General features: G+C 35.3%; 1 protein-coding gene across 5 annotated transcripts in view; it reads right to left on the bottom strand.

The window, feature by feature from the left end:
- The window catches only part of LOC122224275 (activating transcription factor 7 interacting protein), a 121,288-nt gene that overhangs the window by 44,532 nt on the left and 51,404 nt on the right, over positions 1-25,352 (bottom strand). For 4 of the 5 annotated variants that reach the window (XM_042945860.1, XM_042945858.1, XM_042945863.1 and 1 more), the window contains exons 2-5: positions 22,541-24,084; positions 16,772-16,855; positions 15,147-15,292; positions 13,686-13,823 (exon numbers count right to left, since the gene is read on the bottom strand). In XM_042945860.1, the coding sequence (XP_042801794.1) occupies positions 13,686-13,823; positions 15,147-15,292; positions 16,772-16,855; positions 22,541-24,077 (1,905 nt within the window). In that variant the 5' untranslated portion in view covers positions 24,078-24,084. The remainder of the gene's footprint in view (positions 1-13,685; positions 13,824-15,146; positions 15,293-16,771; positions 16,856-22,540; positions 24,085-25,352) is intronic. The other variant, XM_042945859.1, reaches the window with a different exon arrangement.

The following is a 25,352-nucleotide window of genomic DNA, read 5'->3' as shown; positions in this document are numbered from 1 at the left end:
AATAAACATTAAAAAAAACTTTTTTTAAGTTGGGTATACTAATGTTCTCTTAATGTCCTCTGTGTATTTGTCTCGTTTTTGAATCCTTATGCAGTTTATTTACACTCATCATTTATAGATCAAAAATTAACCTGCTTTTAAGTTGTCTCCAAGAATAAGCTTTTATCTTCATTGTTCAATATTCAAAATGGGTTAGGCTTTTTGCTATTTTATTAATTTATTAACTCATTCTTCCTTCTTGGGGTTTAGTTTTAATTGTTGTTTTTTCCTAGCATTGGACAGGAACATATAATATTCTTCTAATTTCCTGTTTAGTAGTAATGTGTTTAAAGTTATAAATGTCCCTTTGAATACTACTGTGGCTTTAACTTATAGGTTTTGATATTCAGTGCTTTAAGTACAGTTCTGATCTAAAGAGTGGAGAATTTCCATTTTTACTGCCTTTTAGCAATTCTCTGGAAATATGTTTTGGGAAGAGTTATGATCTGGGAGGGGTAGAAAAGCTAAATATTTGCTGACTATTTCTATTTTTATTACACAGTTGCTATTGAACCCACAGCAAATGACAAATATCTGCATTTTAAGACTTTCTTAGAAGTTACTATAGTTCTAATCTTGACAATGCATCAAAGTTATATAAATCTAAAAATCATACATCCTTTTACTTAAAAAATAATTAAATTCATGGAAATAACTGTTGAGATTTATACTACACAATCTGACATCCCTGAAAAAGTGAAAATACACAAAAGTTTTCCACAATTCAGAAAGCAACCAGTCCCTAAAGTAATATAGAAAATTATTATATAACTAATTCTCCAGATATTTTAGTGCTGAAATTTATTTTCAGCTCTTATAAAATATGTGTAGTACACAGAAAAGGAGGTAATCATTTTAAAACAGGCATTAATAAAAAGATGTGGACAAAAGTTGTATCACACAGCAAACAAGTATAAAGTCATAAAAAGAATTTTAAATAATCCCCATCTAGCCCATTTTAAAAATACATTAGAATGATGACTGATATAAAAATCAATAAAAATCTACTTTCCTGTATCTACAAAGAAATTTATACCTTAAAATCTTTAGCAGAAAAGAGAACTTCTTGAACTTTTCTCTAGAAGTAAAGTCTACATGACTTAATTCTATGCTTTCACCAAATTTTCCAATGTATAACAAATTTTTACACTATAGCAAAAGGATCATGAATCCCTCAAAAGTCTATTTTTTAATAACTGCTGCATTAAAACAACAGAGCACTAATATAAAAATTAGTAATTATATTTATTCCTTATAGCAAAATATCTAAACTCAATCAGATTATGTTTTCAAATGTGTTTTAACTTTTAATTTAATTTATCTTTTTAAATATTTATTTTTTGAGAGAAAGAGAATGAGAGCATGTGCACACAAGCGGGGGAGGCAGGGGAGGGGCAGAGGGGGGGTACAGAGGATCTGAAGAGAGCTCCATCCTGACAATAGAGAGCCTGATGCAGGGCTAGAACTCAGGAGCCCTGAGATCATGACCAGAGCTGAATTTGGATGCTCAACCAACTGAGCCACCCAGGCACACCTTAACTGTGAATTTTATAAAACTCAGTAAGATTTTGCCAAAGTGAGTCAAATATAATAAATGGATACATACATATGCAAATGAGAAAGATGCACTCATCAATTGCTATGGAATGAAATATAGAATATACATATACATGGTAGGATTTTCAAAAAGCTTATGGTCAGCTGTATATAAAAAAATAAATAATTGAGCAAAATATATAATTATTTGCTGAAGTAAGTGATATATAAGTTTTAAATACTAGAAAGTAATAATAATAAAAATATTGGAACAGAGTGACATCACCGAAAATAGCAGAGTAGGGAACTTCAGGGTGCAGTTCCTTCCCAAACTCAACTAATGAGCTGACAAACATTGTTAGAATCAACTTTTGCACAACTCTGGAATCTACTCAAAAACTTAGAACAGCCAGGGGAAGACTTAGGGAAGAATAAAGCTGTTGCTTTGCAGCAAGAGAGCACTGTGGTCTTTTAAATTTTCCATTCACCATTCCCCATACCCAGATCTGCAGCAGCTATGAAGATGACAGCCTGAACGTCTGATACAACCTGATAGTGCCACAGAAAGGGTATGGACCCTGCTGGAACTGGCAACTCCCTTAAGGACCAGCACAAAGGCTGGCCTCTGTTTCTCTCAACTCTGAGTAATACCCAAGGCTGGGGCACCATCCCAGACAGCTTTTCCCAAAAAGATTTAAAGGCACAGTTATTGGCATAGCAGCCTGGGGCAAAGGACACCAATATAGACAAGCCTTAAATAGAAAAGCCTAGGAAGGAAAAAGTTAGGAAAGGTGAAACACAGCAAAAATGGGACTTTAAAAGCTCATGCTCATATGGGGGAATTGAGAAGACCATGCAAATGCCCAGGAAAAAAAGCATGCTCAGAAATGGGCTGAAAAGACCCTAAGCTTTCACTTATGCAAACAGTAAGTGAAGGATAAAGTTATAAATGGCCTGTTTAAGCACTGAAGAAGTGCCCCAACACAAAGGCAATGTACAAAGATAGGGAAGGTATTTTTTTTCCCTTCTTGCTTTTTTCCTTTTTTCCTTTTTTATGCTCTAAGCATTTAAGGTAACTGTCCAAACATCACCTGACCACTAAGATCATGAAACACAGACTTCAGTAGCCACACACAACAAAGAATATATACTTTCAAAAAATAGTTTATAAGAGTCATCGAACCAATAAACAACAAACCACAACAAGCAGCATCTACAAACTCTGCGTAGTGGGGAAAAAATCTGATTCCCAGAAATGCCACACTATAATATTTAAAAATTCAGTTCTCAACAAGAACGAAAAATTAGGAGGCATTCAAAGAAACAACAGAAAAAGAAAGTATGGGCCATTCACAGAAAGAAAATAATTAATGGAAAGATAATTCAGGTTATTGGACTTATTAGACAAAGACTTTAAATAAATGGTTTAAAATCTGTTCAAAGAACTAAAAGAAACATGGAACAAAGAACTTTAAGAAAACACATGAAAGCCAGGAAAACAATGTCTCTCCAAACAGAATATCAAAGACACAGAGACTGTGCAAAGAAAAGATACAGAGGAAAGGAGTTAAGATGGCAGAGTAGTAGGAGGATCTTGCCTTGTCCCTCAAACACAGCTAGATAATTTTCAAATGATACTGAACACCCAGGAAAACAACCTGAGGATTGAGAGAACAAATTGCAAAACTAGAGGGAGAATAGACGTCACATCATGGAAGGTAGGAGGGGTGGAGATGTGATTTGGGGGAGAAAAGAATCGCAAGTGCTACAGAGCAGACAGAGCCCTGATCACAGAGAGAGGAAAAAGAGAAAGAGAGAAGGTCAGGAGTAGGGGAAGAGAGAGAAGAGAGAGAGGACAGAGAGGAGAGAAAGGGAGAGAGGAAGAGAGAGGGAGAGAGAGGGAGAGAGAGGGAGAGAGGGAGAGAGGGAGAGAGGAAGAGAGAGGAAGAGAGAGGAAGAGAGAGGGAGAGAGAGGGAGAGAGGGAGAGAGAGGGAGAGAGGGGGAGAGGGAGAGAGAGAGATAAAGTAGCATGCAGGGGATTACAAAAGAAAAACACTTCCCCAAAACTACTGACAGGGAAAACGAGTCAGAGATGATTATCTCAAGTTTTTTACAAGCAGTGAAGCTGGAAGTCTGAAGTTTAGTTCATGCCATCACCAAAGTCGAGCCTGGTAGGCTTAGTGATGCTCCTATGGAGAAAGAGGGCAGAGGCCTCAGTTTGGACAGCGAGCTCTAAGGATCCTGTGTCATGCTAGAAGAGACAGCTCCCCTTCCTTGCATGGCATTTGAGAGCATCACTGCCTCTAAGGGGACAAAGAGCTGGCGGGTGCTGTTGGGCTCTTTGGTTCATTGGCATACGAGCAGAGACACCTTCTGAGGGCAGCTAACCTGGATGCAGGCTTTTTACTATGCTTTACCATTTATAAAATCCAAGCCCCTACATAGTCATGCAACTATCCTTCTGGAACAAATGTGTGAGCCACAGTGAACTGAAAACCTCCCCAGAGGATCAGTGCAGGTCCGGGCCTGTGCAGGGTCCCTAAAATTTGGAATTTAGAAACCCAGTCAGGCACCTGAGATAAATAAAACAAAGGAGCACTGCGCTGCCAGTGGCTCAGACACAGGTTGAAGGCATGGATCGGATGGAAGCTGAGGGCACAAGGGGGTAAACTGTTTACTCTTCTGTAAGGGCATGCTGAACACTGGCCAGCATACACTCCCCTCTCCAGGGAACAGAGTGGTCTGATGCCATTTTTCACCCCTCCCATCAGCATGGAGAGACTTCAGCAAGTAGTACAGTACACATGACAAGGGCTTGAGCCATTTACATTATGCCCCACACCCCTGCACTGTACAGGTGCCTTTTTTCACTAGGGCAAGTGTGATTAAGAGCCAGAGCAATACTGGCTCCTCCCACAGAAGACCAGCACAAATCACCCCACATGCACCAGGTCTAATGATCATAAATTGCTGCAAAGTGCCAGCTCTAGGGGAAATAGGACAAAGCACAGGCTTTCTTACCACATAAAAGACAGAGACCAAGGTAAGATGCTAAAATGGGGGAATGCATCCCAAAAGAAAGAACAGGAAGAGGTCACAACCAAGGAGCTAATCGAAATAGATATAAGTAATATGACAGAACCAGAATTTAACACAACGACCATAAGAATAATAGCTGGGCTTGAGAAAAGCATAGAAAAAACAGAGACACCTTTACTACAGCAATAAAAAAAATGCTAAAAACTAGTGAGGCTGACATAAAAAATGCTATAACCAAGATGCAAAATGACTGGATGTAATGAACACAGGAATGGAAGTAGCAGAAGAAAAAAATAAGTGATATAGAAGATAAAAATATGGAAAATAATGAAGCTGAAAGGAAGAGGGAAAGAAAAGTATTGGATCACAAATGTAGACTTAGGAACTCAACAACTCCATGAAACATAATAACATTCATATCACAGGAGTCCCAGAAGAAGAAGAAAGACAAAAGGAGGAGAAGGTTTACTTGAGCAAATGAAAGATGAAAACTTCCTTAATCAGGGTAAGGAAACCGGCATCCAAATCCAGGAGGCACAGAGAATTCCTATCAAAATCAATAAAAGCTGGCCAACACAAAGCTGTATCATAGCAAAATTTGCAAAACACAGACTTAAGGAAAGAATCCTGAAAGCAGTAATGGAAAAGAAATTCCTAACCTAAAGGAAAGACAGGTCAAGTTAGCAGAGGATCTCTCCAGAGAAACTTGGCAGGCCAGAAGAGAGTGGCACGATATATCAATGTGCTTAGTGAGAAAAATATGCAGCCAAAAATACTTTATCTAGCAAGGCTGTCATTCAGAGTAGGAGAAATAAGGAGTTACCCAGACAAACACAAACTAAAGCAGTTTGTGACCACTAAACCAACCCTACGAGAAATATTAAAGGGGACTCTGAGTGGGAAAGAAAGACCAAAAGCAACAAACACTAGAAAGGAATAGAGAAAATCTCCAGAAACGACAACTTTTCAGGTAATACAATCACATGAAATTCTTTTCTATCAATAATCACTCTGAATGTAAATGGACTAAATGCTCCAATCAAAAGACATAGGGTATCAGAATGGAATAAAAAGAGAAGACCTATACATATGCTGCCTACATGAGATTCATTTTAGACCTGAAGACACATCCAAATAGAAAGGGGATGGGGGCACCTGGGTGGCTCAATTGGCTGAGCATCTGACTTCAGCTCAGGTCATGATCTCGCGGTTCGTGACTTCAAGTCCTGCGTCAGGCTCTGTGCTGGCAGCTCAGAGCCTGGAGCCTGCTTCGGACTCTGTGTCTCCCTCTCTCTCTGCCCCTCCCCTGCTCACACTCTGTCTATCCCTCTGTCTCAAAAATAAATAAACATTAAAAAAAAAAAAAAAGGTTTTAAGAAAGGGGTTGGAAAACCATCTATCATGCTAAATAGACATCAAAAGAAAGCCAGAGTAGCCATACGATTACCAGACTAACTAGATTTTAAACCAAATACTGTAACAAGACATGAAGAAAGGCACTATATCATTATAAAGGGGTCTATCCAAAAAGATCTAACAACTGTAAATATTTATGCCTTCAACTTTGAAACACCCAAATATATAAATCAATTAATAACAAACATAAAGAAAATCATTGATAACAATGATAGGTGACTTTAACACCCCAATAACAGCAATGAACAGAACATCTAAGTAAATAATCAACAAGAAAACAATGGTTTTGAATGATACACTGGACCAGATGGACTTAACAGATATATTCAGAGCATTTCATCCTAAAGCAGCAGAAAACACATTCTTTACAAGTGCACATGGAACAGACTCCAGAACTGATCACGTACTGGGTCACAAATCAGGCCTCAACAAGTACAAAAAGACTGAGATCATACAATGCATATTTTCAGACTATAACACTATGAAACTTGAAGTCAACCACAAGAAAAAATTTGGAAACACCACAAAGATATGGAAGTTAAAGAACATTCTACTAAAGTATGAATGGGTTACCAGGAAATTAAAGAAGGAAAACAAAATATATGGAAGCAAATGAAAACACAGCACTCCAGAACCTTTTGGAATGCAGCAAAAGTAGACATAAGAGGAAGTACACGGCAATACACGTCTACCTCAAAAAATAAGAAAAGTCTCAAATACACAACCTAACCTTACACCTAAAGGAGCTAGAAAAGGAACAGCAAATAAAGCCTAAAGCCAGCAGAAGAAGGGAACTAATAAGTGTTAGAGTATAAATAATTTATAGGGAAACAAACAAACAAACAAACAAAACAGTAGAACAGATCAACAAAACTAAGAGCTGGTTCTTTGAAAGAATTAACAAAATTGTTAAACCCCTAAGCCAGACTTATCAAAAAAAAAAAAAAAGAGAGAGAGAGAGAGAGACAGAGAGAGAGAGATGGAGAGAGAAAGGACCCAAATAAATAAAATCACAAATGAAAGAGGAGAGATCACAACCAACAACCCAGAAATACAATTATAAGATAATTTTATGAAAAATTATATGCCAACAAACTGGGCAATCTGGAAGAAATAGATAAAACTCACAAACTACCAAAACTAAAACCTGAAGAAATAGAAAATTTGAACAGACCTATAACCAGCAAAGAAATTGAATCAGTAATCAAATTGGCTATTCTTCTCAAACTGTTCCAAAAATAGAAATGGAAGGAAATTTTCAAACTCATTCTACAAAGCCAGCATTACCTTGATTCCAAAACCAGACAAAGACCCCACTGAAAAACTATAGGCAATATTCCTCACGAATATGGATGCAAAAATTCTCAATAAGATACTAACAAATTGAATCCAACAGTACATTAAAAGAATTATTCACCACAATCAAGTGGGATTTATTCCTGGACTACAAAAGGGTGGTCCAATATTTGCAAATCAATCAATGTGAGATACCACATTAAGAAAGGATAAGAACCATATGATCCTGTCAATAGATGCAGAAAAAGCATTTGATAAAGTACAGCATCCGTTCTTAATAAAAACCCTCAACAAAGCAGAGATAGAGGGAACATAGCCTCAACATCATAAAGGCCATATACAAAAGACCCACAGCTAATAGCATCCTTGATGGGGAAAAGCTGACAGCTTTTAGGGATAAGGAATACCACAGGGGTGTTGACTGTCACCACAGTTATTTAATATAGTACTGGAAATCCTAGCCTTAGCAATCAGACAACAAAAAGAAATAAAGGACATCTAAATTGACAAGGAAGAAGTCCAACTTCCACTATTTATAGATGACCTGATACTCTATGTAGAAAACCCAAAAGATTCCACCAAAAAATTGCTAGAACTGATACACGAATTCAGCAAAATCACAGGATATAAAATCACTGTACAGAAATCTGTTGCATTTCCATACGCCAATAATGAAGCAGCAGAAAAAGAAATCCAGGAGTCGATCCCATTTACAACTGCACCAAAAACAATAAGATACCTAGGAATAAACCTAACTAAAGAGGTAAAACATCTGTACTCTGAAAACTGTAGAACACTTATGAAAGAAATTGAAAGGGACACAAAGAAATGAGAAAACATTCCATGCTCATGGATTAGAAGAACAAACATTGTTAAAATGTCTATACTACCCAAAGCAATCTACACATTTAATGCAAACCCTATCAAAGTACCACCAGCATTTTTCAAAGAACTAGAACAAATAATCCTAAAATTTGCTTGGAACCAAAATAGACCTTGAAGAGCTAAAGAAACCTTGAAAAAGACAAGCAAAACTGAAGGTATCACAATTCCAAACTTCAAGCTATATTGCAAAGCTGTAGTCATCAATACAGGATGGTACCGGCACAAAAACAGACACAAAGATCAATGGAATAAAACAGAAAACCCAGAAATGGACCCACAACTATATATGGCCAACTAATATTTGACAAAGCAGGAAAGAATATCCAATGGAAAAGTGTCTCTTCACCAAATGGTGTTGGGGGTGCCTGGGTGGCTCAGTTGGTTAAATGTCTGACTCTTACTCTCAGCTCAGGTCATGATGTCACAGTTTGTGAGACTGAGCCCTGCAATGGGCTCTACGCTGGCAGTGCAGAACCTGTTTGGGATTCTGTCTCTCCCTCTCTCTGCCCCTTCCTGTTCACTTTCTGTCTCTCAAAATAAGTAAATAAACTTAAAAAAAAAAAATGGTGTTGGGAAAACTGGACCACTTTCTTATACCATAAAGCAAAAATTCAAAATGGATGAAAGACCAGAGTTTGAGAAAGGAAACCATCAAAATCCTAGAGGAGAAAGAACACAGGAAGAAAACCATCAAAATCCTAGATGAGAAAGAACACAGGAAGCAACCTCTTTGACCTGGGCCAGAATAATTTCTTACTAGACATGTCTCAGGACACAAGGGAAAGAAAAACAAACATGAGCTATTGGAACTTCATCAAGAAAAATCCTTTTGCACAGTGAAGGGAACAATCCACAAAACTGAAAGGCAGCCTATGAAATAGGAGAAGATATTTGCAAATGACATATCTGATAAAGGATTAGTATCCAAAAATCTATAAAGAACTTATCAAACTCCATACCCAAAAAACAAATAATCCTAGTAAGAAATGGGCAGAAGGCATTAATAGACATTTTTCCAAAGAAGACATTCAGATGGCCAACAGACACATGAAAAGATGCTCAACATCACTCATCATCAGGGAAATACAAATCAAAACCAGGATGAGATACCACCTCACACTTGTCAGAATGGCTAAAATTAGCAACACACAAAACAAGAGATGTTGACAAGGGTGTAGAGAAAGGGGAAAACCTCTTAACTGTTGGTGGGAATGCAAACTGGGGCAGCTACTCCGAAAAGAGTATGGAGGTTCCTCAGAGTTAAAAATAGAAATACCTATGACCCAGCAATTGCACTAGTAGGTATTTACCCAAAGGATACAAATGTACTGATTTGAAGAGGCACATGCACCCCAATGTTTATACCAGCATTATCAACAACAGCCAAATTATAGAAAAAGCCCAAACCTCCATCAACTGATGAATGGATAAGGAAGATTTGGTGTGTATATACAATGGAATATTACTCAGCCATCAAAATGACTGAAATCTTGCCATTTGCCATGACATGGACAGAGCTAGAGTGTATTATACTAAGTGAAATAAGTCAGAGAAAGACAAATACCATATGATTTCACTCGTGTGGAACTGAAGATATAAAATGATGAACACACAGGGAAAAGGGAAAAAAAAGAGAGGCAAACCATAAGAGACTCTTAACTATAGAGAACAAACTAAGGATTGCTGGAGGCGAGGTGGGTAGGGCAGGGGATGGGCTAAATGGCCTATGGGTATTATGGAGGGCACTTATGTTGAGCAATGGGTGTTATATGTAAGTGATGAATCACTAAACTTTACTCCAGAAACCAGTATTATACTATATGTTAATTAACTGGAATTTAAATAAAAATTTGAAAATAAGTAAATAAATAAGGGGCGCCTGGGTGGCTCAATCAGTTAAACATCTGACTCCTGATCTCAACTCAGGTCTTGATCTCCGGGTCATGATTTCATGCCCCGGGATGTGCATAAAGCCCACTTAAAAAAAAAAAATTATATATATATATAATTAAATAGATATATAAAAAATTATATATGTGTATATATACATTATATATATAATGTATATATACATACACACACACATAAATATATATATAAAATAAACTCTTCTTACTACTAAAAAAAAAAACATATAAAAATTGTGCAGCAGAAAGTATGATAATTGAAATAAAAAATTCAGCAGCAAGGGTTAAGAGCAATGGTAGACTATTAGTAGTTAAGTTTTCAGGGAGTCAAATGTTACACATGGATTTTCAACTGCACCAAGGGAGGGGCCAGCACTCCAACCTCTGTGTTGTTCAAGGGTCAAGCATTTATATACTACACACTCATTATGTATATGTATATGTATGTGTGTGTGTGTGTGTGTGTGTGTGTGTGTGTATTTTAGCTTTTTCCTTAAGTGATTATTCTAGAGATTACATTTAACATCTTGAATACTTACTTATTTTCAGTGTATACAAACACTTTCAATAGCATACAAATATAATTAAATATTACTTAGCCCAAAAGAATGCAGTACTGAAATACATGTTACATTGTGTATGAACTTCAAAAACATTTTGAATGAGGCCAAACACAAAAAGTTACATATTGTATGATTCTGTTCATATGAAATATGCAGAATAGAGATAATCAATTAGACAAATCAATAAGACAGAAATCACATTAGTGGTTGCCAAGAAGTAGGGGGAAGGAAAACGAGGAGTGACTGTTTAATGGACACATTTTCTTCTGAGTTGATGAAAATGTTTCTAACTAGATAGAGATGACAGTCACACAACAATGTGAATATACTAATACCACTGAATTGTAGACCAAAACAGTTATTTTATTATCTGAATTTTATTTCCATAAAAAACTAAATATCAGAACAACACAGAAACAGGTACTAATTTAAGCTCAGTAAAATTTAAGTAAATGGCATGGCTAAGGACAGATCATTAAAGGTAAGTGAGTGGGAGAAACAATATGAAGTTGAAAGCCTAAAATAAAAATACTATGAACACTGATAAACTGTAGGACAATGAAACAACTGGTAGGTATTAGGAAAAGTGGATCAAAAACTAAGAGATCCAAATATTAAAATCAAAATATGAATAGTAGCACTCAACTGAGGAACCTGGACTATATGGAGGTGAATGAGACAAACAGTATTTTAGAAAGATGAGTACAGCAGTTGGGAAGTTCAGCAAGGACTTAGTAAGTAGGACCAGAGTAATCATGTAAAAGGTTGTTGCTATAATCAGGGAATTATAAAAAGAAAACACATTTACAGTATTATACATATATTTATTGAAAAAAAAATCCACATAGAAGTGGATGTGCACCTTGTGGAAAGTGAGAAGAAACAAGATAGGCTTTAAAAAAAAATTTTTTTTTAATGTTTACTTATTTATTTATTTAGAGAGAGAGAGTATGAGCAGGGGAGTGGCAGACAGAGAGATACTAAAAGAGAGAATCTAAAGCAAGCTCTGGTGCCACCAGCACAGAGCCAGATGCGGGGCTCAAACCCACGAACTGTGAGAACATGACCTGAGCTGAAGCCAAGATTCGTACACTCAACTGACTGGGACACCCAAGCACCCCAGAGATAGATATTAATAAGAAATTAAAAAGTTATAATTTGATAACCCACTGTATATGTGAAATGACTGAGAGATCTACTTCTAAGAACTCAAAAACTATCAATTGGAAGGAAAATGGAAAGATATTCTTGGAAAATTTTTCTAAGAATTCAAGAATTACAAATAAAAGGAACAATGGGAAGTGGATTTATTTGTGGAAGAAAGCTTGGTTTGGTGTTGAAAAACTTCAGATTCTGCGGCTACCAAGAAACACCAAGTGCAAAGGTATATTAAATATTAAGAGATCTGGACTTGCATATTACATGAGAATATGAGAGTCAAAATCTCATGTTCTAAAAACACAAAATGAGAAACAATGAAATCACTTTTTAAAATCTTCAAACATTTTAAAGTTCTAATTGAAAATTCTCAACAGTATTAGTAAAATAAAGTTTAGTAATTAAACAACACTACTACTATTAGAAAGACCTGCTAAAGGAAGAAAGAGGACTAGTGTTGTTCTAAATTACAAAATTACTACAAAGATCTTATTTTAAAAAAGTCTAACTTCAAAAAAAATTAACAATATAAAACCAAGAAAAAGAACTTTTAGGCTGAGAAATATAAACATAAATTCTAGTCACTTTTGGATGCAATTTATAACTAGAAAACAGTCACTTTTCATGGACCACTTTGCCGTCATTTGTTTGCTTGTTTTTAATGTTTATTTCTTTGTTTTTGAGAGAGAGAAAAGAGAGCACACACATAGGGAAGGGGCAGAGAGAGGAAGAGAATCTCAAGCAGGTTCTGTGTCCCCAGCATGGGGACCAAGCCCATGAACCTAGAGATCATGACCTGAGCCGAAATCATGAGTCAGACACTTACATGACTGAGCCCCCCAGGCGCCCACCTCATTTGTACAATAAACCTCTGTAAGTGGTTTGCAAACTCATCATCTATAGACTATGCTCCAATTTCAGAAAAGCCTAATAGAAACCATACATTTACCTACGACAGAATGAATGTACTGATAAAAATTTCCAATTTCTTAGTTTTGGAATAAAATGAATTACTACAGCATGTTATCATGTGTTCAATTCAGTCAATTAGAAGCTCTGGCACTGCATGTTAATATATAGTTATATTTAATAAAAAACGAAGTAGCAATTATTAACAAACATAAATTAACTAACATCTTTATAACATATGATCTGTGGGAGGAAGTGGATTAATATAAACAGAATCACTTACAATAAATATTATTTGGTACTTATGCCATGCTAGATACTACCAGCCTTTCTTCAGTGACTAAAAAATATTTAAAAACCACTAAGATAGGTTTGAAGCTCTATTATGGGTTGAACTGTGTATATGTGCCTCAGAAGTTCATACATTGAAGTCTGAACGCCCAAGTATCTCATAATGTGACTCAATTTGGAAATATGGTCTTTAAAAAGGTTATTAGTTAAGATAAGGTCATACTGGGGTAGGGTGGGCCCCAATCCAAAACAACTGGTTTCTTTGTAAAAAGGGGAAATTTGGGCACACACAGGTAAACCGCAATGTGAAGACAAAGCCAGTGATCAGGATGAAGCTTCTACAAAGCAAGGATGCCAAAGACTGTCAGTAAACCATCAGAAGCTAGAGGAGACACATGGAAGAGATTCTCTCTTACAGACCTCAAATAGAACCAATTCTTCCAACACCTTGATCATAGACTTTTAACCTCCAGAACTATGAGACAATACATTTGTTGCTTAAGCCACCAGTTTATGGTACTTTTTTATGGCAGCCTTAGCAAACTAATGGAGACTACTTTTACTTCTAATATTTGGAAAATGTGCCCTCAAAAATAAGTTACAAAAATAATGACACGAGTATACAATTCAAGTCAGTATACAAACCTGTAGTTCAGTAATAACTGTTTTATGTCTCTTGTTGCATTCAATCTTTTCCACTCGTGTTTTCAATTCTGCCAAAGTCTTATCAAATACAGCACACTGTAGCGCACACAATTTTTCTTCTAGCAACCACTGTACAACCTAAAGAGATACACGTTTCTTTGTTACAGCAAAGAAGGCATTTCAGCAAGCAGCAAACTGTACATATTCTTATGTACTAATAAGACGGTACTGATGGTATTGATTAGTTTAATGAAAAACATGCTGGCATTGATGACACAATGTCATCTGCTGAAAGCCTGCACTTCTACAGATGTAATATCTGCTATGATACAATTATACTAAAAATAGAAAATTTCGAGAGGGTGAAATTTCATAAATAAGTTTAAACTGAAGTTTTAATATTTATTTCTTGTATCTTCTACTGTGATTCAAAGGAAATCAATTAAAGGAAAGGACCAGTTTTTAAAATTTCTAATCTGTTGCAGATGATATTTTTTGAGACAGTAAGAACGTCACTGCACTATGAAATTTCTATAAAATATTTCTGAATGCCTACTCACAATTTACATATTTATCTTATTTTGGATCCATAACAAATAGAATAATACATAGTGCATGTCCACGGTCCATACTTGAGTAATACTGTTGCAGAGGAGTAAACTCTCAGTACACAGAAGTTTCAAATAGAAGTTTCAAAATTCTTTCACATGCCTATCTTCATATTTGTAACAACGCTATAAAAAAGACTAAGTAAGCATTATTAGTTCCATATGACAAATTTAAAAGTTGGAAGGAAAAAAAAGCTACTTTTTATTGCCTCACTATTCTTTTTTCAATGTGTATATTTATACTATATCTTAATGGAAGGACACTAGCCTAAAACCTAGATTAGTTATAATTTCATCATTAAATTTACAAGACCTTAAAAAATTAATTTCAGCTGAGTTTCATATTCTTCTTTAAAAGGCAGTTTTCATACATATCTGTTAACACATTTTGAAAAATATATCAAATGCTATGTATTTTCAGTATTTCTAACTCTAGCTTCATAGATTTGGCTGACGTTTCCTAAGTCCACATTTTAAATACTCCCTTTCCCTAGTCATTCTAAAGCTCTGTCCCTATCATTTTTAATACTAAGCCTAAAGTACATAACAAAGACTTACAATATAGGAACTTACAACCATGAAACCAGCTTGTAACAAAGATTAAAATGTTAACATATAAGACTCTAATATTTCCACTAGAATAAAGTTCAATATAGAAGAAAAAATAAAATCTTAAAAAAGAATCAAAGTTTTTTAAATTATTGAGAATAATAAGCTCAACTATTTTTGTCAAGTTCTCTCTATGAAAAACCCAAATATACCAGTAAAATACAGAATAATGTCAAAAACCTAATAGAATAAAAATAGTCATGTTTTTTATTTAATACGGTTTTTGATTTATAATCTGTAACACCTTTTGTAGCTTCTGGTTAATATCTCCCTTGGCTGTAATCTTCACTTGAAATTCTGCCTCATATTCTTCTTCCATGTATCGACGACGTTTGGACTGTACATTGTCCATGTCCTCTGACTTAGAACGCTTTCTTCTGGAAAATTCACCTGAGAACAAAAAGCATAATGATTAATCAGGTTTTTATTATAGACCTTAATGCCTCTTCTCCACTCTCAGCAAAGTATTATTCCTACCTATCACAACAATACCATTCTCAATCAGTTATTTTATGAATTGTTTTTGAGATTAGAAAAGTGTGGTAAGGGCACCTCGTGGCTAAGTCAGTTAAGCATCTGACTCTTGATTTTGGCTCAGGTCATGATCTCACTGTTCTTGAGATCTGCCCCTCTCTGCCCCTCTCCAGCTTGCGCACATTCTCTCTCTTTCTCAAAATAAATACACTTAAAAAAAAAAAGTGAGTAGGTAGCTTCTTTGCTCTGAGCTTCAAATGATTTTCAATATACTAAACAAGAACTTCTTAAAGGCTGAGCAATGTACAATATAAACATAAATATTCTTTCCTTGAGAATCACCTAAAATATTATATGAGAAATCAGCTCATATTCATTCCCTTTCCTAAACTTTATAGTGCACATGAATCCTTTGACAAAATATATTATTCATTCTCATGTCACAGGTTTCTAACAACTGCATAGCTTTAATTATTTAATTCTTCCTTTTCAGTATATTTTTTTCTCAGTAAATTTAGAAAAAAATTCTTAATCATTAGCTTTAGAAAAATAACATAAGAATATTCTTAATATATTCTAATGAATGTCAAATAAATAAAAATAAAATCAATGTCATTATAGAAGTCAATTTGGTAAAGATATTCAAAGATCTTCATTTAAAAATTTTATATTTCATATATTGGTAACATTCATGAGATCATAAGCAAATTTTATTACCTGGTTTCTTTTTCAATATATAAAAAGTAAAAATACTAAAATCTCCACTTATTAAATGGAAATGTCCTTATGTAACCATAACTATCCCTCTTCACTTTTCTCTATATCCATATAACTATGTGCCTACTCTTAAAATCCAATTCTCTTCTATAACTTCTCTTGTAATCATAACTTATATGTCATACATGGAAACCAGAATGACAGGGAAAGATATAGAACCTAGGTATCCTGACTTCTAACCCCATGATAATCGTATAAACCTAATGACACCCCATTCCATCAATTCCCCATCTCATGAAGCTTAAGTACCTTAAGGAGACTAAGATACATAATTTCATTTGTTTATATCACTCCTGAGAAAATTATTAGTCCCATACTCTAAATATAAATCTTACACAATTTATCTCAAGACATTCAGATAGTACTTTACTAAATATTAAGCTTAAATCTTTCTTATGGAACAATGAAAAGTATAAATAAAACACTGAAGTATATGAAATAATACTTTCAAAAATCCTTGGGTTAGCTCTCAAGAAAATGATTGAACTGTGTTTCACTTAAACTAAAAACATTTTTTAAGTCATCTCATGGAAATTAAAGTATATTTCAGAGCCTTAAAAGAAGAAACATTGAATTACTATTTTTTTTAAACAGATCAAGTTTTTTGTACATGCTTACTTTTCTCAGAAGGTCTTTCATCTTCATTTATTACTTTCTCTTCTTCCTCAGGTTTGCTGTCCTTTTCGTCAGTTTCTACTTCTGCTGTAACAAAAATAAAAAAGGAAATCTTACTTACATTGGCATTCATAGCAGCTCATTGTAATTTACACTTTGGTATTAACTACCCTGTCAATAAACTTTTATAAAATCAGTCTTGGGGTGCCTGGGTGGCTCAGTCGGTTGAACGTCCGACTTTGGCTCGGGTCATGATCTCATAGTTTATGGGTTCGAGCCCTGCATCAGGCTCTGTGCTCACCGCTTGCTTAGAGCCTGGAGCCTGCTTTGGATTCTGTGTCTCCTTCTCTCTCTGCCCCTCCCCCTCGCATGCTTTGTCTCACTCTGTTTCTCAAAAATAAATAAATGTAAAAAAAAAAAATTGTTTTTTAATAAAATAAAATTGGTCTCAAAATGTGACATTTTAGGAATAAAAAGAGAGCACAGAATGCCCAAGTCCACTTTTAAAAGCTCTTAATGTGGAAGAAAATTCACACTATAGATTTTAAAACAAAGAATTGGCTTAGTAATTTACTGTCAACGGTAGGTTAATAAAATGCGAAAACTATTATAAAGCATTTAGACTCCATTACATTCAATTATTAAAACTAAAGTACTGTAGTAGTTGTGACAATTACAAAAAAAAATTACAAAGTACTGGCAAATTCAAAACACCTAAAATTTTAATGAGACAAATTAAATCATTAAGTTATTTTAATGGATATGAGATAGTTTATAAAATGGAAATGGAAAAACTACCCTAAAGATAAAGAAAGCTTAATTTAATTGATGCCAGTGCCAACAACTGAGTTAAGTGCATGACATACATTACTTCATATCCTTAGTATAATCCTATACATTATTTCTGCCATCATATAGATGAGAAAAGTCCAATGTACAAAAAGGTAAATTTTCATAAGGCATATAATAAAATATAACTAAAGAATGCTACCAAAAAATACTGCTAAAAATGTCTATACAATTGCATTATTAACACAAATAAAATCCCAGAGGTACCAGAAGGGTCTTTAGTAAATCAATCTATATCTCCTCAATTAACATAAACATCAAATGGGGGAGAAGAACAATTCACTAACATGTTTGGGTATCTATTTTTCCTCCTTACATCACTGCAACTGGCTCCCCAGTGGTTTCAATAATGCATGGTGTTTCCTCATATTCTGCAACCAAAATTAAATAAGTAATCACAAGAAATATAGCATTATATAAAGATTTTGATAAGGCATTTCTTCTCCAAACAGCAAAGTTTAAATCCCAACAACCTGATGGTAGAAGTCAAGGCTAAAATGACTGAAAAGACCTTTTAGGTGAAAACAGGATCATTGATGAACCTATTAATAAGACCCTTAAGAGTATTTTTTTCACGCTAAGGTAAAACAATAAATCTGTAAACCATGACTATAGTCAAAACAAAACAGTTAACAGAGCACATAAAGATTATTAAGACTATTTTTTTAAGTAAGCTCCATGCCCAACATGGGGCTTGAACTCATGACCCTGAGATCAAAAATCACATGGCTCTACCCACTGAGCCAGCCAGGTGCCCCTACTAAACCAATTTATAAACTTTAAAATAAATTAAAAAAAATAAAAAGCATTAGAAAATTAACTCTCCATTTACTATGCTCATTGGAAATATCTTAAGATCCTATCCTTCAACTCCAGTTTCAATGAAATGAAAATTTGTTTTGCTCCCTTATAGATCACAAACTCATTACAAAGCATTATTTTTCTATATATAGTTTTCCAAATCCTCCTGATTTTAATACTGAGGGTGGTGATTCTTGAATTTCTTAGTACCCAGTTTCCAGAGACACAGAGTAGCTGGACTGCTTGAGATGAAAGTTTATAGAGTCTTTATTTTCCAAATTATGATACCACTCAAAAAACAAATTTCACTTTTATCAATAATGCCACATTTTGCTGATATGCTTTGTGAAGTTGAGAATCTTTATGTTTATTGGCTATTTGTATTTCCTTTTCTATAAATTGCCTGTTCATCAATGTCACTTCGCTAATAACAATTAGGAAGGGACGCTGGAAGATGAAAATCAAAATTCAACTGAAGAGTGATTAGGAAAAGGAAAATATAGTGTTAGCCTATTACTGTAACTTGAAGAACGGCTCTGAAAGAGAGGAAAAAGATGGAACAGGAGCTAGAGAAAAAAGAGTCCATAACGTAAGAGTGAATGGAAGACAAACTATTATGTGTACCTCCTCTACTGCTGCCTGAACTTTTCCAGAGAGAAATTTTTATTTTCCTAGCCTTCTTAATAAACAGATTATGATTTTAGTCATCTGGTAAACATCAGTTATCATACAGTACTATGCAACAATATGACAGTGTCTTCAGGCCTGCTCAGTGTATCTGCAATACTTTTTAGGTCTTTCTTTTACTATTGTAAAATTAAAATGGTTTTCTATTTGCTTTCTGGTATCTTTCATTATTTTTTGTTGCTGCTCATAGCCATCATAACTGCTATATTTAAGACAGATTTGCTAAAGTGCCTGAAATGACAGAGGTTTATATTTTCCTGTTAGTACAGCAAATAAACATTAGTAGCTAGAGGGAAGAGCCAGAGTTCAGTACTTCAATTTATAACTCTGTTCTGAAAACATTAAAAATTAGTCAAGAATTGAAAAATGAAAGTAATACCTCAGAAGGTACAAAGCAACAAAAATGACATGTGCTACAGTCCCTCCTCATTTGCAGGGGCTATGTTCCAAGACCCCCAGTGAGGGTCTGAAACCATGGATAGAACTGAACCCTATACATTTTTTTCCTATACATACCCACCTATGATAAAATTTAATTTATAAATCAGGTACAGGAGATTAACAACAATAACTAAAAATAATTATAATAGCATACACTATTATATATATAACGTATATAATTATATATTGTATATAACTATATATATATATAATGGTCTCTCTCAAAATATCCTATTGTTGTGTACACAGTTCTTGTGATGATGTGAAATGATAAAATACCCATGTGATGAGAGGAAGTGAGGTGAAATATATATATATATAATTTTATATATATAATATATAGTATGCTATATATTATATATAATAGTAATAAATTATATAAATATGGTCTCTCTTGAAATATCTTATTGTTCTGCACACAGTTCTTGTGATGATGTGAAATGATAAAATACCCATGTGATGAGAGGAAGTGAGGTGAAATATATATATATATAATTTTATATATATAATATATAGTATGCTATATATTATATATAATAGTAATAAATTATATAAATATGGTCTCTCTTGAAATATCTTATTGTTCTGCACACAGTTCTTGTGATGATGTGAAATGATAAAATACCTATGTGATGAGATGAAGTGAGGTGAATGACATAGGCATTACCATCTAGATTTGGACTACCCCTGACCCAGAAAGTCAATACTAAAGACAGTAAGTCAGAAGAAGAATCATCTGCTGCCAGACCATGGTTGACTGTGGGTAACTAAAACCGCAAAAACTGAAACCATGCAAAATGAAACCATTGATAAAAGGGGACTACTGTAACTACCGTAACAGATTCCACTACCATGTAAAGAGAACAGAGCACAGTTTTAAGACCAATGAAGAAAATATACTTCAACGTACTATACACAAAATTTCCTTGGGGATTGGGGAAGGGAAGACAGGAAATAAAAGTTTACTTATCAGCTAAGAAATTAAATCTATCACTACACTTACTCTGCTAATAGCATAAAATCAGATAAAAGTCTAAAAGTAAATAACCACATGGATGGCTTAATAGTCATGTCTTGGCATTTAACAGCATTGAGTGGGAAGGATGGTTCCCAATATCAAGTCGTGACATAAAGGTAAAATGTATAAACTCATGAAATAATAATATGCAATTTGCTATGACTTTCTTATATAGTCTACCAAAAGGTGGTTTAAGGACTTGCCCTAATACCACTCTCTCTATAAACAGTTCTTACTGAATGAATGAGTTAAGGTCACCCTAAACATGGTTACTTATCTTTCCAAAATGTAAACCTCATCATATCATTCTCCTCTGCTTGAAATCATTCGATGGCTCCGCAGTACTGTTAGAATGTGTTAGCATTGTAACCAAGGTCTTCCATAATACACTTCTCTTATATTACCAATTATTCATTCACTCCACAAATATTCACTGAGCACTGACCCGAGCATTATTTTGACCTGATGACGGTGGCTCAGAGCAAGGGGGACAGTAGTGGATGATAAGAGACTGGATTCTACATCTGTTCTGAAGGTAGACGCAATAGGATTTCCTGATGGACTGATGGGATATGGAATACAGAGAAAAACAAGAATGGCTCCAAGATTTTTGGCCTGAGCAAGTAGGATGGACATGCAATTAAGAGGGATTATCTTCACTAAAACCCTATATTATGCAGACAATGAAAGGAAAGTGCTTTCCTGAATACATTTATGTTTTTATAAAGTTACCCTTCTATAAACTCCCAGAATACCAATTTAACGTTATTAACTGTATTCACAGCCTTTATTTAATGTCCTGTGATTGAATTCTTGTCTGCATCCTAAAGGCAAGTACTAAATTTTATCTTTAAATCCCCAGAACCAAGAAGAGCTTGGCCTGTCTCTCTAGACAGCTTTAATAAATGAATAAATACTCTTTGGAAATGAAGTCATCTTTTAATAACAAAAAAATCTCTACCTCCAAAAATTGGTATGATCTATTGGGGAAAAAAACATCCCCTGAGTCTCCTAGGCCTCTTTTTCTTCTTTTGAACAAACTAGAAACCAAATGCTGTGTTTAATGCTACAAGGTCACTCCTCTCACAGAGTTCTAAGGCAAAGAGAAGGACATAAAGGTATTCATGCCACTCTGAAAAGAACTGAGAAGTTTCAAACGGAAGTGATATTTGAGTTTGACCATGAAAGCAAAAATAGGATTTTTCTCATTCTTTCCTTTTTCTCTAGGAATAATAAAAAAGATGGAAAGATAGGCTTTTGAACAAATTATGGAGCTTATATACTTTCATATAAAGGGTTTGGAATTAACCTAAAAGTAACAGGGACCCAATGAAAGAGAAGAACAAAATCAAATAAAAGACTTAAGTTACAGAGAGATCATTCAGAAGATGCAGAGGAAGAGAGTAAGTTGGTAGAATCAAGAGGGCTCAGAAAGCAAACAGATGAAGCCTTTATCAAATAGATTATCAGGCTTCAAGTTTCTGGATTTTAGCAAAGGTGGTGTTGTTTTTCAGACAAAGAATACTAAAAATGGGAAAATCAATTGTAAAAGGTGATTTGTTATACTTGAAGCAAACAAATTAATCCACTCTAAGTTACTTGGTTGCTAAGTGATAGGAAAACCAATTGTTAGGACTTTGATCAATTATGTACTGACTTAAAACTGTTATCTCACAGTATTATATTGGTCCATCTCATCTCTTTATTCCTAGACAATAGGCCCCTTAAGGGCAAGAGCCATATTTTCCCATTATTTTACCTCCCTTCTTGTCACTTCACATAATATTGCTCTCAGAGTAGATACTTTGTAAATCTAAATTCTGTTAAGAATCTATGAAGTTAAGAGATCATTCCAGTCACCATCGTTCTCAACTTTCTCAGCAACTAAAAAAAAATTTTAACTTTGTAAAACTGCTTTATTAAGCAGTTTATCAAACCTAATCAAAATCTTTATAAAACTTAAGTAATATGCTAACCTGGAGAGCATGTTTCATTTTGTGGTACAACTTCAGACTCCTCTTTTTCACCAGAAATATCCTCCTCATCAGAAAGGACCAAAAAGGCTTCTTTTGGCAAACTCTCACTACTTTCTTGTTTGGATGGTGAACCAAAAGAACCTTCCATCTTCTCTTCCAAATCTGGATTTGTCTCATCAATTGGAAGAAGAGAAGTTTTAGAAAAGCAAGTAAGTTCATCCTCGGCAGGTGCAAGCTTTTCCAAAATAGGAATGATTTCATCTGTCTCCATAGAATCTGTGTTTTCCAAGATAATCTCATTTTTCTCATCTTTTGTAACATTTTCACTAATGGTTTCTGAAAGGTCTGCAGAATTTTCATTTTCATTCTTTTCACTTTGGTCAATTTCCATACTGCTAGATATAGCCTCCTCTCCAAGAGCAGGTTCTGTGACAGTATCTTCCTTTACCTTCTTTTCATTTTCAGGAGGTAGATCTGAACAAATAACTGTATCATCTGTTTCTAGGGTTTCTTCATCGCCATCAACATTACTATCAGCCTTATTTTTCTCATCAAATGAGAAAATTTGGTCTAACTTTTCATCATCACTATTTTTCTCAAGAAAATCACCACCTTTATTGCTACTAGGCTCTGTAATGTCAGTTTCAGGAACAGATTCACAAACTGGTACAGAACTTGGTTCAAAGGTAGGATCAAAGGCTGATTCAGAAGTCAGTTCATCAGAAGTGGGTTCGTCAGAGGGCAGATCACCAGAAGCTGGATCACCAGAGGCTGGGTCACCAGAAGCCGGATCACTAGAGGCTGGATCATCAGAGGCCAGGGCTTCGGAGGACAGATTACCAGAGGCTGAATCATCAGAGGCCGGATCACTAGACACTGGCTCAGCAGAGACTGATTCACCAGGGACTGATTCACCAGAGACCAAGTCACCAGAGAATGGTTCACTGGAGACTGTTTCACCAGAGACTATTCCACCAGAGGTGGGATTGCCAGAGGTGAGATCACCAGAGGTGGGTTCACCAGAAGTGGGATCATCATCAGAGGCAGGATCACCAGAGGTTAGTACTTCAGAGGCCAGATCTTCAGGGGCTGAATCTCCAGCAGCTGGATCTCCCATAGCCAGATCACCAGAGGCTGGCTCATCAGAAGACAGTTCAGCAGTCAGTTTACAGACTAGTTCAGGAGCTATATTATTAGGAGACAAAGGTTCATGCTTTAAGTCATCATCCTGCTTATTTTTTACATTAACATTTAAGGTACAGGAGGTTTCTTTCCATTCTGATTTGCTTTTTTCAGGGTCAAAACAAAGCTCTTCAATGCCATTCACCTCCTCCTTGTCAATAATATAATCCATATTTTCCAAAGGTGAAGTTGGGTCCAAATCTCCATTTTCATGGTTGCCATTTAATAGCTTGACATCAGCTTTCAACAGTTCCTCTTTGACCTTGTACACTGCTTCAAGCTGCTGACGATCACTCACTCTCATTGTTTTTCGAGCCTTGAAGACTTTTTTCTGAGGTTCTTCTATACTATCCATTTTGAATCTTTAAAAAGAGAAAGAAAGAGAGTTTAATAATGAAAACCTAAGCCACCTAATCATAAGACAAATTGCAAATTGATCTTATAAGCAAGCACACTTTCATGTAATTTTGAAATAATGATATACAAAGCATAATAATCCCTGCTGTGTTAATTTTCGTATTAATTGGATTTATGTAATATAAAACTGATGACAGGTACAGTCCATAGAAGATCAATTATTAGGAAGCATTAGGAAAAAAAATGACTTGCTTTTTTGGGGGGACAGCAAAAGAGTAGGTCTTTGGAGCCACCCCTGGAGCTGGAACTGTCATGTTCCCTCCTCTTGCACTTTCCATTGTAAACAATAACGACCATTCATACCATTAAAAAAAAAAAAAAAAAGTAAAAGAAAAAAGTGACTAGTTTCTAGTTTTAATTCTTAGTAAGCTAATGGATTCAGAGTCTGGAGGAGATACATTAGCATAAAAAAAAGTAAATGCAGTAAAAAAGTAGATGGAAAAAGAAAAGTATAAGAGAATGAAAGCAGAGGATTGGGAAAGAGGTACAAAGATAAGGAAAAAGAGAAGAGAACTAAGGAACACAGGAGGAAAGATTACATTTGCAACCAGGCATATCTAGATTAACAGTACTATAAACAAACATATTTACAAGAGATTATCATCAAAAATTTGCTAAGACAACTCACACAATAGGAAATATTTATAAATCATATATTTGCAAACATGTATCTAAGAGACTTGCATCTAAAAAATACTAAATACTATTACAACTGAACAACAACAAAAGTAACCCAACTTAAAAATGGACAAAGGAACTGAATAAACATTTCTCTAAAAGACATATAAATTGATGAGGCGCCTGGGTAGCTTGGTGGGTTAAGCGTCAGAATGCGCCTCAGGTCGGGGCGCCTGGGTGGCGCAGTCGGTTAAGCGTCCGACTTCAGCCAGGTCACGATCTCGCGGCCCGTGAGTTCGAGCCCCGCGTCAGGCTCTGGGCTGATGGCTCGGAGCCTGGAGCCTGTTTCCAATTCTGTGTCTCCCTCTCTCTCTGCCCCTCCCCCGTTCATGCTCTGTCTCTCTCTGTCCCAAAAATAAATAAAAAACGTTGAAAAAAAAAAAAAAAAAAAAAGAATGCGCCTCAGGTCATGATCTCGCGGTCCGTGGGTTCGAGCCCCGCATCGGGCTCTGTGCTGACAGCTCGGAGCCTGGAGCCTGCTTCAGATTCTGCGTCTCCCTCTCTCTCTCTGCCCCACCCCCACTCACTCTCTGTC

The sequence above is a fragment of the Panthera leo genome, chromosome B4, assembly GCF_018350215.1.
Source record: "Panthera leo isolate Ple1 chromosome B4, P.leo_Ple1_pat1.1, whole genome shotgun sequence".
NCBI classification, from domain to species: domain Eukaryota; kingdom Metazoa; phylum Chordata; class Mammalia; order Carnivora; family Felidae; genus Panthera; species Panthera leo.
The sequence above is the reverse complement of the archived record's forward strand: the minus strand, read 5'-3'. Positions and strand labels throughout refer to the sequence as shown.